This window comes from Tenebrio molitor, chromosome X, assembly GCF_963966145.1.
Source record: "Tenebrio molitor chromosome X, icTenMoli1.1, whole genome shotgun sequence".
NCBI lineage: Eukaryota > Metazoa > Arthropoda > Insecta > Coleoptera > Tenebrionidae > Tenebrio > Tenebrio molitor.
Window position 1 is genome coordinate 5,268,519 of NC_091055.1, and position 17,430 is coordinate 5,285,948.

At 32.7% G+C, this 17,430-nt stretch overlaps 2 protein-coding genes across 3 annotated transcripts; both read left to right on the plus strand.

The window, feature by feature from the left end:
- The first annotated feature begins 923 nt into the window (after positions 1-923).
- Arfip (ADP ribosylation factor interacting protein arfaptin) lies at positions 924-2,991 on the plus strand. The gene is made up of 4 exons (XM_069060064.1): positions 924-1,471; positions 1,565-1,904; positions 1,955-2,442; positions 2,495-2,991. Exons 2-4 carry the CDS (start codon positions 1,568-1,570, stop codon positions 2,645-2,647), a joined length of 978 nt encoding a protein of 325 aa, XP_068916165.1. The 5' UTR covers positions 924-1,471; positions 1,565-1,567; the 3' UTR covers positions 2,648-2,991.
- A 382-nt stretch (positions 2,992-3,373) lies between these two features.
- Positions 3,374-16,115, plus strand: LOC138139669 (hrp65 protein-like). Of its 2 annotated transcripts, none has more exons than XM_069060045.1 (6): positions 3,374-3,711; positions 5,248-5,595; positions 5,681-5,851; positions 5,900-6,590; positions 6,645-6,673; positions 15,947-16,115. In XM_069060045.1, exons 1-6 carry the CDS (start codon positions 3,553-3,555, stop codon positions 15,989-15,991), a joined length of 1,443 nt encoding a protein of 480 aa, XP_068916146.1. In that variant the 5' UTR covers positions 3,374-3,552; the 3' UTR covers positions 15,992-16,115. The 2 variants fall into 2 exon arrangements, with proteins under 2 accessions (XP_068916146.1, XP_068916145.1); XM_069060044.1 differs by lacking the exon at positions 15,947-16,115 and adding an exon at positions 10,398-11,188 and having other exon boundaries at positions 3,375-3,711.
- Positions 16,116-17,430: the final 1,315 nt, after the last annotated feature.

Here is a 17,430-nt window from a genome sequence, read left to right on the forward strand (position 1 = left end):
GACTCATTCATTATACAAACTGATATGCGTTCTTCAAGTATCTCGTAAAAAATGAATGTAAATGGTTATGTAATGATTTGATTTTTCGGCATCAATGGATAAAAACAAACCTCCCAACACCCAAGAGTTCAAGTGGAAAATTTACGAAACAGGTAAACTCGCAATAGATTTATTCAAATTATTATCGACAATAAAATTTTGAACGTAGAGAAATATAAAATAACTACTGCGATATAAAATGTTTAGAAAATTCAAGGTAAATTTGAAAAATGAATAGTTCGTTACGTTACTATAATTAGACAACCCTCCATACACTTAGCGATAAATAACAAATTTGTTTTAACAGTAGCCCCAAATGTTCCTTACAATAAAAAAGATACATAGCGACTTTTTCTTCACCGACAACCTGCATAATTGGCTGTTAGTAGAACTATTTTTATAAAACTTTTTTTGTAGTTGATGTAGAGTGGGTTGCTCAAATGGCGGGAAAAATAAACAGTACCAAGACATTATTTTTTTTTTATCACTAAAGTATCTAACAACTAATGTACCATCATGTGATCACAATAAATTTGTACATCCTTTATTTCTGTCATAACATTTACTATCAACTACTTGAAACAGTAACCTCTTGATTATTATTATCTAGCAATTGTTGCTGTTGCTCAGCTTCTTTCATCCTTCTGGTCATAATATCACTCTGACTTCTCACAAAATTCATCATCAACTTATTATTGTATTTGATAAATTTCATTGCACATTTTTCAGTGCAGTCTACTTCTGTAGGTGATAATTCACGAGAATTCATATGTTCTGTGCATTTATAGAAGCACCTTTCAGTCATTTGATTGTACAATTGCAAAAAATCTTTGAACTGCAAATAAAGTAATAAAACAATAATAGTACATTACATCATTATTGTAGTTAACCAACATTTCGTAAACCAGTGGCATCCAGATTCATTTTTCTAGGTTATGTTCAAAACTTAACATTAATCTTCACAGCTACTACGTTCAGTGCGTAGAAAATATTACTTTATACGAGAAGTTAATTTTAATTCACTTCACAAATTTTAAAAATTGAAATTTCAAATAAGATTTCCTGGTGGAACCTGCATTGACACTTGCTTCGAGTGGTGTCTATGGTAACGTCAACGTCACGACAAATACTCAAAATAACATTCTGAATCAATTATAGGTGTTTCATTGAGTATGGTGACTTTTGACCAAATATAAGCCACATTTGTGCAAATATCTTTCGAAATAGATACTTTTTGTAATTAATACTGCCATTGTGTTGAATTTTTGATGTTCGATTTTGTTTCGTGACGTGCCGTTAGACACATCGATTTTCCAGTGATTTTCCATTTTCCCTGAAAATCCTGAAAACACGTCTGAAAATGTCGATGACATTTTAGGGTGCCTAACTTTTGCAATTTTAGTTCGTTGTGGTGATTCGTGTCGAGTCAGTTGTGAGTATTAATGATATTTGTGGTTAGAAGATGAATATAAATGGCGGTGTTCTTGCGCAAATATTTATTTAGGGTGTATAAATGAACTTTTAGGCTATGGCTCAGATAAAAAGTTCAGCGAGTTTAGAAAGAACCAGTATACACGATATGTTGAAAGAAACTCCACCAAATGATAACAGAAGTAATGTTGTACCAGCAGTACAAACAAATCCTGTGTGTCCATATTCGCGTTCTGTACCAACAGGTTTATCCTCTTGTACAAGTTCACCTGCTATTTTGACACCAACAACTCCAACCCAGAATGATGATTCCACAATTTTGAAGACTTCATCACGAATTGAAAATCTCAAAAACTGGTCCATATCAACATATAAGTGTACTAAACAGCTCATGTTTGAGAAATTAGGGAAATCATCTAGAACTGTTGATGCAGGTAGTTGAATTAATTCCATCTTTACTAGCAAATAATATTATCTTCTTCAGAGTTGGAATCTCAGATAGAACAATTAAGAGAAACTCAAAAGAAATATTGCAATATTCTTCGTCTGGCTAGAGCCTTGACTAGCCACTTTTATCATGTAGTCCAAACACAACATGATTTAGGAGAGGCATTTTCAGAACTTGCTCAGAAATCTCCTGAATTACAAGAAGAATTCTTATATAATTCTGAGACACAACGAAATTTGACAAAAAATGGAGAAACACTTTTAGGAGCACTCAATTTTTTTATATCATCTGTTAATACACTTTGTAATAAGACTATTGAAGACACTTTGCAAAGCATTAGACAATATGAAGCTGCTAGAATTGAATATGACGCCTATCGCACAGATTTGGAGTCAATGTCCACAAAGCCAGATGGCGCCATTGGTTTAGAAGAAGCTCAGCAGGGTTATGAGCTTCACAGGCAACAGTTTATGAAACTGAGAGCTGAAGTCACCATTAAAATGAAATTTTTGGATGAAAACAGAGTGAGTAATATTTCAAAACTAATTAAATAAAAATATTTTTTCAATATTTCAGATAAAAGTAATGCATAAACAGTTACTTTTGTTTCACAATGCCATTTCTGCATATTTTTCTGGAAATCAACAAGCTTTGGAAGCTACCTTGAAGCAGTTTAACATAAAAGTGAAAACACCAAACTCTACATACCCATCTTGGTTAGAACAGTAGTATATAGTGCACTTTGTATTTAATATCTAGTCATTTTGTTTTTGTATTTTTTCTTAACATGTTACGCTTTATTACTTGATTCCTAATTTTCATTCCACTGTTTTGATAAAGGTTGTAGCTTATGCAAGGTATCTGTGTTAATCTTGATAATATTTTGTTTCTCATAAATCATTACAAAGCAATGGACTTTTAATTTTTTTAACTATATTTTATTTTTATATTTGTTTTTATATAAACGAACAATTGCGTGTAATATATGAAATGTTTTATAAATTAATTTTTTTATTTAACACAGTATTATGTAATTAAGTTACGCAAAAATAAAAGTTCATATACGTATTTAATGAAGTATTTTATTTATATATCATACTAAAGTCCATTCGCGTTGGATTTTCCCCTCAAGGTCAAATAATTAAATTTTTTGGCTCTAATTATGTTTTGTAAATAGTGACATGCAGGTAAACACCGTACAGGTTGGATTGAGCATTGCTAAATCGGATTATGTTGGTTAGCTGCATGTCACTATTTACAAAACATAATTACAGAGCTAAAAAATTAAATAATTTGACCTTGAGAGGAAAATCCAACGTGAATGGACTTTACATATGTAAAAATCAACCAATTTTAAAAGTTTGGTAATGCCTGCACATTTATTTTACGAAGATGCACCCGCCAATTTTTAAATTTTGATACCGTAAGTAATCGCTAGTGGCGCCAGTTGTTTCCTTCCTTAGTCCTTAGCGCGTCTCTGCCATTTCCGACAAACGTCAATCGGTCCAAACGTTGTATGTAAATTTCATATCTGCGATAAGAATTTGTTATTTTTTTTTGTATGAGGTGTTTTGAATTACTCGTAATATAAACTGTTGTTTTGATAAAGACCTGATAACATTCTGAGAATCATCATGGCAAATACAAAAGTTGAACCTCCAGTTAAAGCCGAAAACGAAGGCGATGTCCAAAATGAACAACAAGAAAATCAGCAAGCCGGCCCACCAAATTTTGGTGGTCCAAAACGTGGGGGCCACAACAACAGATTCGGAAATCGGAGACCTGGGCCATATGTAAGTTTATACAACGAAAGCAAAACGTTTTTGTACTCTTGTTTATGTATAAATTCAAAATGGCTGTCTCTTACGAATGCTCATTCCCGGCATTTTAGGTTTATTAGGATTAAATTAAATCAACATAATTCCGATAATTTCTCGTCATAAAATGCGATAGAATGAGATTTGTAAAAACAACATGAGGTTACTCAGATTCAAAATTTCATACAACAATGTTTTGTGCAGTTTTAGATTTTAAAAAATGCTAAAATTAATAGAATTAACGAATTAACTCCCGTTTATGACCAATTGTGTTTTACGTGCTGCTAAAATGGCGCCAAAATTATGTTACCTGAAAGAAATGACTGAAGCCTGTTCAAATCAGTTTCTGTCTGATAAATTTGAACATAAATTATTTCTGTTGATCTGTGCAATTCACATTTTTAAACCGAAATGTTTATCTAATAATACAATAAAATCAGAATCAGCAGCCAAATAAATAAATATGTTCGCCTTCTCTTGGTGTTTATTGGTTCTAGTTTTTGAAAATTAATCCATTGTTCAATATTTTTGCAAACGGATTAACGATCTAATAAGTAAATAACATCTGTATGATGACCAACAAAATTAGTCCATTATAACTGAGTGTCCATTATATGAGAATCATAATTAGATGCATTCACCAAGATACATGAATGCGAAAATTAAAGAAACCTATATTTTCCAAAAACATACGTAATCGATGTTTTTTAAACAAAAAAACTTTGACAAATTATTTTGCAAAAGTCGGTCATCTTCAGTTTTCTTATGGACGTAAATTTTTCAGCTGTAAGTGTAAGCTGTAAGTGCATATTTTTTTTCTCGAGACATTGCGACACACTGCACGGATCTGCGTTCTTCAAAACAGTAGTACTTTAAATTTGCAAAAAACAGCTTGTGTTTGTGTCATCTCAAATTGTATAATACGAATTTTTCTATTTTGCGTGTAACAGAGACCAAAAAGTCAAAAACAGTATCGTACTATCGTAACAGCTGAAAGTGGTTCTATAATAGCGATAGTACAATTTACGGTTATTGTGTTGGTACTGCCAGAATCCTCTAAAATCTAGGTTTCTGGCGGTGTCAGCCAATACGCGTGAATATCCCAAAGTCGACAAGTGTTTCAATTGTTTTTTGCCAACCATCATAAAATTCGTACTTTTGATTTAAAAAGGACTCAAAAGGTGCAAAATAGAAAAAAATGTATAAAAAACCTGTTTCATAAGGCGATTATTCCATTCGTCCTTTATAAAACTCGCGCTTTGCGACTCGTTTTATAAACTTGGACTCATGAAATAAACACTTCCTTAAGAAACTCGTTTTTTAATATACTGTTTTGGATTATACCAAATACCTCCTCATATAATGGACCAATTTTTAGTTGATTATAGGCGAAAGTCGATTATAAGCGAGTCCATTATAGCTCAGGGTTTCACACGTCTATCATTTTGGACGAATTTCCATTATAAGTGAATCTATTCTATGTGAAGTTGATTATAAAACATATATTTACAGCCGATGCATAATCGAGGTGGCGGTCACGGCGGTGATCGTGGCGACAACTTTGGCAGAAGGAGAGGCGGGGGTGGTCCACATGGTGGTCCCAATCATATGGACCAGGGCCCTCCTGGACGTAATCAAATTGATAAAATTAATGAAAAACTCTCAAACATGGCCGGACCGACGTTTGACTTGCAGCCTCTAGAAATGGACGAGAAGAAATTTTCTGGAAGGACACGCTTGTATGTCGGAAACATAGGAAATGATGTGGATGAAAATGATCTGAGGGGGTTGTTTAGCCCATACGGAGAAACCAGTGAATATTTTCTAAATAAAGAAAAGAATTTCGCTTTTGTTAGAGTGGTAAGTACAATATGTGAACACATGAATTTTGAAAATACAATTCCATTTTTTTAAATGTGTTAACTGAGATGTTTGTTCTTTTCAGGACTTTCGTGTAAACGCAGAAAAGGCAAAACGTGAACTAGACGGAGTACTTTTCAAGGGTAAAAATTTGAAAATTCGCTTTGCTCCTAACGGTTCCACTATCAAGATTAAGAATCTAACCAACTTTGTTTCAAATGAACTACTCTATTTTGCATTCTCCGTTTTTGGAGAGGTGAGCATTACGCAATTCCATTTCTTTTTCAAATGAAAGTTTTGCCAGGTGGAACGGTCGTACGTGTTGGTGGACGAACGTGGTAAACCTACTGGTGAAGGAGTTGTAGAATTTGCTCGCAAAGGGTGTGCATTGAATGCCGTACGCAAATGCAGTGAAGGTTGCTTCTTCCTAACTTCGTCACTTCGCCCTTGCATCGTCGAAAGCTACGAACCACTCGACGATTCTGACGGTTACCCAGAAAAATATCTTCCCAAGAAAAATCCAGAATATCTAAAAACACGCGAAATTGGTCCCAGATTCGCAGATGTAAACAGTTTCGAATACGAATACGGGATGCGTTGGAAGCAACTACACGAATTATATGCCCAAAAAGACATGGCCATGAAAAAAGAATACGAAATGGAAAAAGAGAAGTTGGAAGCCCAGATGGCGTTCGCAAGATACGAACATGAAACCGAAATGTTACGCGATCAGCTCCGCGCTCGTGAAATGGACAGGGAACGTCAGAAGCACGAGTGGGAGATGAAGGAAAGGTTAGCAGAGGAACAACGTCAAAGAACTGAAGAACAAATGCGTAGGCAGCAGGAGGAGATGCAGAATCGTATCATACATCAAGAAGAGGAGATGCGCAGACGTCAACAGGAGAACAATTTGTTCATGCAGGCCCATCAACTTGACAATATGCTGGAACAACAAGAACAGGCTTATGAACAGCCGCCTCCAATGTACAACAACAGTAAGTTCCGGTGTTTTAATATCTGACATTAGTTCATTTCTTCTTTTTTTTCAGTGAATCAAGATGGTGACGCTCCTGTGGTGGTAAGTGTAAAAAAGTTTCCTTTTTTTACTAGAACGTTTTTGTTTGCTTCAACTTTTCGATTTTATTTCAAAATCATCATCTAGCAAATCTCGTAATATTGGAAATTACATCTCGTTTTGTTCTGTTCAAAATGTAGTTATATGCATTTAGGTTTATATTGACTTTTGTGCAATTGTATGATAAAATTACTTAGCACAGTTTAAAACAGAAACGATTTTTTTGGTTTACGTAAGCGTCTGTATAAAATTATAGTGGTGCGTTTTTGTTACTTGACTTCCATCTTGGAGGAAACATTTATTCTATTATTTTATTTATCTGACTGTAGGAACAGGCATTTATTATCCGTCGTAGATTGAATTTTTGGATTATTTTTTACAAACTAATGTAGTGCAGGCAAGTGTTTTAACGTACTGCAAATTCAAACGGATAGTAAATGGTATCAAAGGGGTTTATCCACTTTTAGCTTCTGATGCAATTTTTTGAATATCGACTCATTGGGAGATCCGTTATATATTTCCTTATTCGGCTGTTGTGTCGTGGCTGTGTAAGGTAACAATTAGGACCTAATCCCAGCCGAAAGTACTGATGGCATTTCTTTATTGTTTGAAAAACGAAACGTCCAAAATGTTCTATATCCTAGGCCGGACTTGTGCCCGAAACTGTCCGCATGTTTTATTTAATAATACAAAAACAGTGGGTATAAAAAAATTGTGATCTTACTGTGGAGCGGGACACAAGAGACAAAGCGCTACGAATTTAAATAATTAACTACATGAAATAATGAAGTTTTTATTAAATGCGACCGAAATTACGATAGAATTACTTATTTGGTCCATTTAACTTTTAAATTGTAATTTCAATTAAATCATGTTAAATATAACATGTACACCAGTAGTATCACGTTGAAGCATCTGCATGTGCAACAAATATTAACTAGAAAATTTGTTGACATGATGCTTAATTTTTAGCATTCAATTGGATTTTTTACATTGAATAATGTGTTTAAAAAATCGCAATTAGCTTGAAACATTTTTACGGTGAATTTGTTTCATAGGTACGACGAGTTTTTTAAAACTGTACAAAAAATATTTAAACTGCTTACAGTTTTTTATAAGTTATAAGTTCGTTAAATCCGTTTCAAAATCAAAAATGCACCACCTGTTGAATTATGTTGGCAGAAAAAAAATCCCTAGAACAAGCTTCATCTTTTTGGGTTGGCCCAAAATTCTGCTAAAATTTGACATTTAATTGTTGAGTTTATTTACGTAACCCAAAATAATTATTATGTACAGAAAGGTTGTAACTACCATATCGTACCTTTGAGTGAAACAATAAAATCAGAATTAAAAAAAAAACACCATGAATTACGACCAAAACGACGGTCAACAGTTTTCTTTCATAACCACACTTTTTTCTGACACGGCAGACACACTAAAAACAAAAGATGGCGACGTTGTCGGTTGTATTTTCGAGGTAGAATGCAGTGTTGATGGATTTTTGATTTTGAAACAGATTATACGTCGTTTATTAATTTTGATTACTCTTATATGAGAAAAAACCGTATTAACTCCTCTGTTGTTTATTGAGAAAACAACTTGCCCATTGAGAAAATGGAAACACATTCGAAACCAGTGGAACTACAATTTCACATCAAATCCTATAAACTGGATTCTATAGGATATGTTTCATTATATAGTATTAGCGCCATGTCTTTTATTTTTTGAAAGTTTTTTTTCTTTAATTGATTCTACAGGGTGACGAAAAAACCAAACAATGCATTGCATTAATGAAGAAGAAGAAACTGATTTTTACTTTCCTTGTGTTAGTTTTTTTAAGCTCAAGCTGCACTCAAGATAATGTAAATCTATACGTGTAGCTATGTCTTGAACAGAAACATTTTTATTCTGATATTCTTGCCGAATTCTTACGTTTGTATTAGAAGAACTACTTCTACTTATCTGTTCGTTATTTTGTTGTTTAAACTATTTTTTAAAGCTGAACAGAAATTTTATTAATTACAGTTTTCTGTAATCGTCTTAAAATTTATCATACGAAACGTATTTTGAAACGTTCTTATAGAAATCTGTTCTAATTGTAAGATTAAAAGCTTGTCATTAGCAATTAATTGCTTAAAGTGCACAGGATATGTTTAATTTATTATTGATCTGATTATTTTAAGATTTAACTTGATTGTATCCGTTGCGTAAAATTCTTAACTACCAAATAATCTGAATTGTTTTATTATTCACTGTCCGTCGATATTAAATCTTCATTTATTACTCGAATAATTTACGGAAGTATTAGATGAAACATGGTTTTCGTGGTATGTTGCGTTTACAAACGACCAAATGTAAGTACCATTTTAGAAAGGTGATACTACTCTGAGTTCTGTACACATATTTTGTCGAGGGATCGAAAGTATTTTAAGATTCTACGAAATTTAAAATGTTAGTAATCGAAAATACAGAAGTCCATCACAATTGGGTTATACAATGATTAACCAAAGAAAAAAAAACCTAAAAAGGCGGCTATAGAAAACAAAATTTCTCGAAACGTGCGGCGTAACTTAATACTCTCACTTGTCAATTGACTTTTATGTGAATTTTATTTAAAAAATGCTCTTCACTCGAGAACACAAAGCATTCATGACAGAATCCTGTTTTCGAAATCGATGAGCAGGTTTACCATGTACAACATTGTTTGTTGGAGTTTTGGCAAAATCTCTTCCTCTGCTCTGTTGGTATGATTAAAGCTACGCCGTACGTTTCATTATATAATTAAGATATGTGGCAAAATCTCTTCCTCTGCTCTGTTCGTATGATTAAAGCTACGCCGTACGTTTCATTATATAATTAAGATATGTCACGGCGTTTGAACACGATTTAAATTTACTTCGTAACTTGATACAAGAATATGTAATACAGTAAATGACTTTAATTTTTGTCTTGGAATCTTGTTCAAATGGCGTTATGGTAATGACAAAGTGAGTCGATGGTAATAGACACGGTTATTTTTGGCTTGCATATTTTGTACCTTTTGAATGAAGTTTGTAATATTTGTCACTTGACTGACCGATTCGAGGTTTGTTTATTTTTGTGTAATTCCACCTTCAGCGATTGGTTTTTTGGTTTCGTAGCGAAAGTTCAGATTGAGGGGTATTCAGCCGACAGTTCTCGTTGTGTTGTTCAAATTTCTTGTCATTGATGGAATTTCTATCATTTGCGTCGTCTTCAGATACTCATCGAACTTGCCGACTTCCTCTCTGCTCGATGTTTATTTTGATCTGAAAATTCTGGGCTGTGATGTTTTGTGTGTTATTGAAATGTGAAAAAAAGTGTAGTTTTCGTTTTCATTCTATAATTGGATCGCCGTCGAAAAGTGTCGAATAAAATCGATAATCTAATTAAATCCATTATGATAATACGTCATTAATGTAGATGCGAGCGTACACGACGCGTCATCTTATTCTTGTTGTTAGGAGATTTATTAATGAATATTGAACATCTTGTTATTGCACGAAGAGTTAATTATTCAGTCAGATCAATAATAAATTATTCATTTGCGTCACATGCAATGCGCCTCGTGGGCGATAAATTTTGAATGACAAAATGGGCGAAGTAGTCTTCTAATGAACTAGTTACTTGAACGGGAATTTTAATTTTTAAATATATTTGCGATGTTTATTATTATTATTATTATGACTGTAACATTATATTATATTAGGAACCAAAAGCTTTCATGAATTCTTACAAGCGCAACAACCACCGTTTCGAGGGACGTGGTGACATGGGCCCAACAGGGCCCCGTAATGGTGGTGGCGGTGGTAGAGGCCACTGGGTCAACAACGATAATCGCCGTGACGATTTTCCACCTAAAAGGCGTCGTTATTAGTTACTTCAGCATTCTCAAGACATATTCCCTAACAAATGAATTAATCGCTATATAACTAAGTGTCGTTTCAATGAAATTAAGTTCTGACTTTTTGCGTTCTATATACATATATATTATTACTTTATTTTTTTTTTTGTTTAATCAAGTGACTTAAGTTGACATAGTGTAATAAGCTATTTTATGCGATCAGTTCTTTTTGTGAGATTTGTTTATTACTGATGATTATTTCGCACACTAATTTATAGTTTCACATACCTACTCGTTTTTTCGTCACCATGAAGAAATTTCTCTTCATCTTGCAACTTCAACACTGTCATTAGAGGATGGATAAGTGTGGAAGTTTTCAATGTTTCAGAAGAACGCGTGGAATATGTTTTGAGTAATGAGAGTTGTTCTCAGAGGATCTGCAGTGCATTTTATTTATTTTTTTAAACCCCGGAATTTATTGTTGTGAAAACACTCCTCGTTGTCCATCTTTAGGTAATAGGCACATTCTTTTTATCAAGATGAATTGAATTTTTTGATGTTGATGAATTGATTTTAATATAAGACTTGAACCATTTTCAAGTAGATCCTGAGTAATTGTCAACTTTATTATGTAGAATTAAAGAAAATTTACAATATTGTGTTTTTTAAGTATATCCTTTTAATCATATACCCAAAAATTCTATGTTTAGTGCACCCGCCATTTTGAATGACAACTTAAGCAATAACAAATACGAAAAGGAGGAACGTTTTTGCAACAATTAGTAGATTTGCGAGTATGTCGTTAGTACTTTTTTTACGAGTACAGTAATTAACGTTGCTTAAGTTGAGTCATTCTGAAATATTAAGTGGTCATGTTATACACAATAGAGAAATTAGTATCGCGTCATCCACTAAGTATTGATAAAGAAATTAAATCGTAAATGTAATTGTAATAAAATAGTTGGAGCAGGGTGGGTAATAGGGCTTATAGGTGCATGCATTATTTAGTTGTAATGTGCTGCAAGTGTAATGTGTAATCAAGTTTTCAAAATTCTTTGATTAAATTAACACTGATATTTAAATTATGCAAGAGCAAATTTTGAAGTATCGTTTAGTAAATTGTGTACAAAAAAATTGAAATGAAAAACGTAATATATATTTTAAAAAGTGTCTAAATTGTGTAATTTAAAAATTTCAATACCAGATCATTCAACGCTGCTGCCTTATCACACAAAATTTGAAATGCAAATTTGTTCATATTTGGAATAAACATTCATATGAATGAAGTTTACCGAATATTCGTTAGGAGCGACGATATTTCTTGACGGTGACAGGTTTTTTAAAGCCAGGATTGATCAAATAAAATCATAAATAAAACATCGTGGAATAACGATAAAACTTTTAATCAACCAAGGCAGGTACTGTACACACATTTTTTTAAATAAAAATTTGTTCTGAATTACAAATACACGTAAACAAGCTTAATCCTTTGTCGCTTAAAACTAAGATGTAGGTGTGAGTAATCTCGTAAGTTTCCAAACTTTAATCCTGCTTTAATGCTCTAATCAATTCCACTCAACCGTCAGATGTACACGTTGCGTTAAGATTTTCGGGTTCAAGGATTGTTTTCAATTTATTTGGGTAAAATCGCACCGTACAAAAGAATAATACAGCTAATGAAATGAGTTTCTGAATAATTCCAACTCGTCTGTTCAAAAAGCTTTTGAAATGTTAAATCATCGACCCTTCGCAAAACTTTTCAAATCAAGTTATAATGAATGTATGTTTGACTGCATGATTATTTTGCCGCGAGCTAAACAACAAATAAGAAAAAAATTAAATTACGGGGAACGAACAAATCGATCGACTAAAGATTTAAGTTTGCATTTTAGTTGTTGAACAAAGCACGTTAGAGTAACTAGAGGTTTTCTGTAATCAATGGGATTTAGTATACGGGTGTTTCAGTCGCGAATGCTGAAATGAAATTTGAACCTGTACGTCTTACTAATTGTAATTTTGGTAACAAACGAATTCGGTTTGCTAATTTCGTTCGGTGAAAGCTCTTCAAGTTTACAATTGGCTTTTCATCTTCTAAGGTTTCATTTCGCAACATTGATAATTTTTCATTTGATTTGTGGTGCTTTCCCATCTGTTGTGTACAATTAAAATTTAATAAGTTTTCTATTTCATTTAGGTGGTGTTGGCGTATTTTTTTCATTCGAGGGTTAAAAATTCAAAGTTAATATATACATACTTTTTTCATATTCGTATCCTGAATTCGAAGTCATTTTAACAAGTTGCTTCTAATTGGTTGTTGGTGTCACGTGCGATCATTCGCTCAACATTAACTCATTCATAACTAATAGATGTAGTTTTTCCACTACCTTTTCCCGCTTCATTTTCAAACAATCATTCTGACTTTCCAATTATTGGATCAAGAAACTTGATATCAAATTTCTTCAGTAAAAGGTAAGAAATGAAATTTATTAACACTACTGTTATTCCTCCGATAATATTATGATAGCTTATCGTAATATAACAATAATTGTCGTTAAAGATTTTTTGTGCCATTTTCATATAGATTTCTATATTTAGTGGCCAAAAAACAGAAACAACACTGTGCTGGTGCAAATACATACATGTTTGACTTAGTATAATGGGACTTCTCACTAAAACATTCGTGATGTAAGAACTTCTTGATACATCTTTACCTTGTAAGAAACTGCCATGAATATTTTAGTGAACATTTTCGCACTGTACGATGTACGCGATGTCAATACAGTTACAGTATTCTCAAATAAACTAACTACCTTCTTTCTTTTGAGCAGAATTCGGTGAAAAGTCGGTTGTTTGATATTTTTTAACAGAATCGTTAAATCTTTTGTTTCAGTATGAAGTAGATAATATAGAACAGCCAGCTCGTCCAGCCTCAGAGAGCGATTTTCGTCCGTTTTTCGTATATATGATTGATAATTTGTATCCGTATTTACTCGATTATTCAGATTACATGAAATTATGTGACGAACTTTCTAAATCCAATGCCCAAGAGCATGATATTTTCGTGCGGAACTTTAAGAAGTGGCGTAAATAGAAAATTAGATAGAAAAAAGAAATTTGTTCTTTTGTTCCATGTTTTAGCCATTTTGACATGTGCAGTCTTTTTCAAATATTAAATTTGAATAAATTCGACGTTTTATAAGAAAGCTTTTTTTATCTACCGTGCATTAAAGGTTTTGCTTGCGTATGTTTCTGTTTTGTTGAAGACAGATTATTCAATTTTTTCCACTTCTCATTTGTTCAACTTTTGTGATTTTACATTTTTACGAGTTTGATATTAATTAAAAAGTTAGATACGTTCGTCCTCTAGAAAATTGGGATTTGAAATCTCAAGAGGATTTTATCTTACATTGTGATGTTGTCGCTGAATATCTTCCTTTTTAATAACAAATTTGTTGTGAATAATACCGGTGTTTTTTTTTCTCGTTTTTAAATACATATACTTTAATCAAAATATTTCACCAACGAAACAGATTTTTATCAAGGATTTTTACATAATACGTACATATGTATTAATTTTTAAAGAAAAAAAAAAGAGATAAATTTCTTGTACGGCTTCAATTGAAAATATTTCAAAAAAGCAATCGTATTTTAATAATTGGAAGCTGTTTTTGGATTTAGTTTTATTTTTTGTCACTAAAGCATCCTTCGTATATCTGGAGTGTCCTCGGTAAAATCTCATTTCGTGAGGATTACTGGACTTCTTTTCCGCCTATCTGTACAACTAATACTTGAATGAATTACCACGGTTGGAAGATTCCATCCATATAAGATTTTTTCCGGTGGCTTTATATGAATTACGATTTCGATTTCAATCGAATTTGATCAAGTGGACGATGCGTTGTGCACACAAATTGTCTCATTAATTCTGCTCATCTTTGCTGGATTTTCCGAATGTCTGTTCGTGTATAAAACGATTTTGTTGCATCAAGAAAGTTCCCAATGGTTTTGTTCCGGAAAGAAATAAAATAGTTTCTCCAGCAACCTGTTCAACAATAAACTTGTTTTCATAATGCCCAATAAAGGAAAAGTTGCCTTCGATTTTCTGTAGAAATTTCCTGAGGGATTCGAAAAAACAACCTTCATTCTTAACCACAATCGTTCTTGCTCTGTCAAGCCAATTTTAGGTCCCAAAACGAACATTGTTAAGAAAGATGAAGATACCGTGCAACTAATTATAAATGTCGTCGACAGCCTCGGGGAAAGAAGATTTTTTAATTCTTTGAACAAACATTTACCTTGCCGCTGAATTTTTAAAATGTCGCTTAATTGAATAGCATTGATCGAAGACTGTAAGGAGTAAGTTTCGCTGTATTTTAAAATATCCAGAAGTTACTGAACGTTTAGGATACTTTATTTATATTCACCAGGTTTGTATTTTTTTGTTAAATATATTTAACTGATAAGTTGTTTATTTGTAGAAATTTTGTTTAGCCTTGTCACTCTTGTACGCTTAATTTGGTTGAAAGTTGTATTCTCATCTCTAATTAGCAACGTCTTAATTTTTTTTAAATAATATTAATTACAGTCAGCGGTTCCGCTTATAAACGACCATGTCTATAACGGAAATCAAAACTAAAACTCACAATCCATTATAATCCTTTCGAAACAAAAATGTGTTATATTGCAAACATATTTTTCTAAGTGAGATTAATTTTGCCTACAGTTTCACAAAAATACGTTTTATTTATCGGTCTTTCATAATATTTCTTTCTTTTATTAGATTTTTGTTATACTGCAAACCTTCTTTGAGACTATTAAACGTATTTTTGTCCACCATCTGTGACATTAGATTTTTTTTAATCAAATTTATCCTTAGTGTAAATAAATCACTGCGTATATAATCGGCTATATTATTCGGGAACATGTTGCGGGTAGCACCACACGAAATGGTGTCCCATCGCATATAAATTTAATAAATATGATTATAAAATGAACTTATATAATTGATATTGCAAAAAGTATGGTAAAAGCACGAATGGAAATTTGCATTAAACGTCGAGTTTTTTTCCTTCACACATGTTAACCAAGACAGTCTATTAAATGTCAACACTGCATTTTTACGATTACATTTTCCTAAAATAAAAACAGTGTAAAATTAATTATATTTGTGGTCAAGTCGGTAAATATTTACAGTTTGTTGCATTACCGCCAATTATCACAAATATTTTAGCTTAAATAAGGTGTCACTGTTTGCTGTTAATAATGTTGGTGTAAAATTGAAAGTCAACTAACGTAACGTTACTTGTTTTTAATTGCATTTTCAACCAAGTCTTTTTATCCTAAATAAAAAAAAAAGAATTTTTGTATTTGTTGTTCTCTTTATCATTTAGTAATTGTTTTTTTAATGTTCACAGGTTGTCAAATTTTCCTATCCTCAACGGCTTAGATGCAAGGGATGATAGAAGTCTGTTTATTAATAACTAAACCTGTGATAAAAGCTGTGAATAAGCCTGTGATATTATTATGTTTTTAATCCGTACCTGCTGTTATTATATTTATCGAAAAATAAATTGTTTTATTGCGGTTTAATTGTTTTATTATGAAACCATATTCCACCATTCCACGTTTAGATTTGAGAAAGTAATTTTGTTAGAACGAAAGAGTTTACCAATCATTTTTATCGACAACACAACAAATAACACGTGCAAATAATAATTTCATCGGAATTGGACGTAAAACGTTTCATAATTTAGGTGTCATGTTGAGAAGGACGACAGAAAACGAGCAAACACTAGGATCCTTTTATTTTTGTTTGCAATACACGTGGAGAGTTCGAGAAAGAAAAAAAACGAGAGTGGAGCACAACAGTTATTGAAACGTCTTAACTTCAAGTATTGCTATGGACAGTTGAATCGAAAAACTCAATTTCGCGAGCGTTCCATCCCTCGGGGTAAGATTAGGGGTTTGTGATACGAGATGAAATTAGCATTCGAGGTCATGTTAGCTTGCTAACAATATGACAGCTCCCCAGGAGTGGGCGATACGAAGGTTTCGGGATTTAATTTCGTTACATCAATATTTGACGTTTTGACATTTTGTATCAAAACTTTTTGATACGGTCGTCATATTCAGACAACAACTCGATGAAGTCGAAAACATGTGAAAGATTGTGTGGCTGGAAATCGGTTTGATGGGAACTGAAATTATGTTTTCGACATCGAGGGTTTGTCAACAAAAATTTGTCGATTTTCTTGTAAAAAGGAAAACGTAAGTGCGGTTTTTTCGTTACGTAAGATCTCTCTTCGCACAGATTCGGTTTCGAGACACGTAATTCGTTTGCTGATGTTGAAAATTCGCCGTGGTAAAACTGTTTTTTTCTAATTTAAATTCAGGATTACAAGTTTATAACTTAATATTGACACTGAGGCGTAGATTTAAAGACTCGAAGGCGCTCTAATCCAATTATGCAAACGACTGCACCAATTCAGAGCAATTGAGTCAATCAACTGTACAAAAATATTTATATATCATTTCGAACAATTTCTCCAAGGCTACCTATAACGAACGGAAATTGAACACAAGAAGCAATTACGAAACTGTTACGTAAAAAAATTGTTAAATCGTATTAAATTTATCATAAATAGATATAATTAATATCTTGTTAAAATTTGAATGTGCAAAGTAGGCCGTGACGTTGTCGAACGGATAACCGCAAATGTCATTTAATTAGCGTTTTTATTGATAATCGTGGCGAATACAACTGCGAAAGTCACTTTTGTAATTAAACTGGAAGGATGGCTAAATATTTATTAAAGAATAAGAGGCGTGAGTGCGGTGCGCGCATCGTGTAATCGAAAAAATTGTGGATTCTGGTTGGCTTGTGTCATTAGTGTGATTT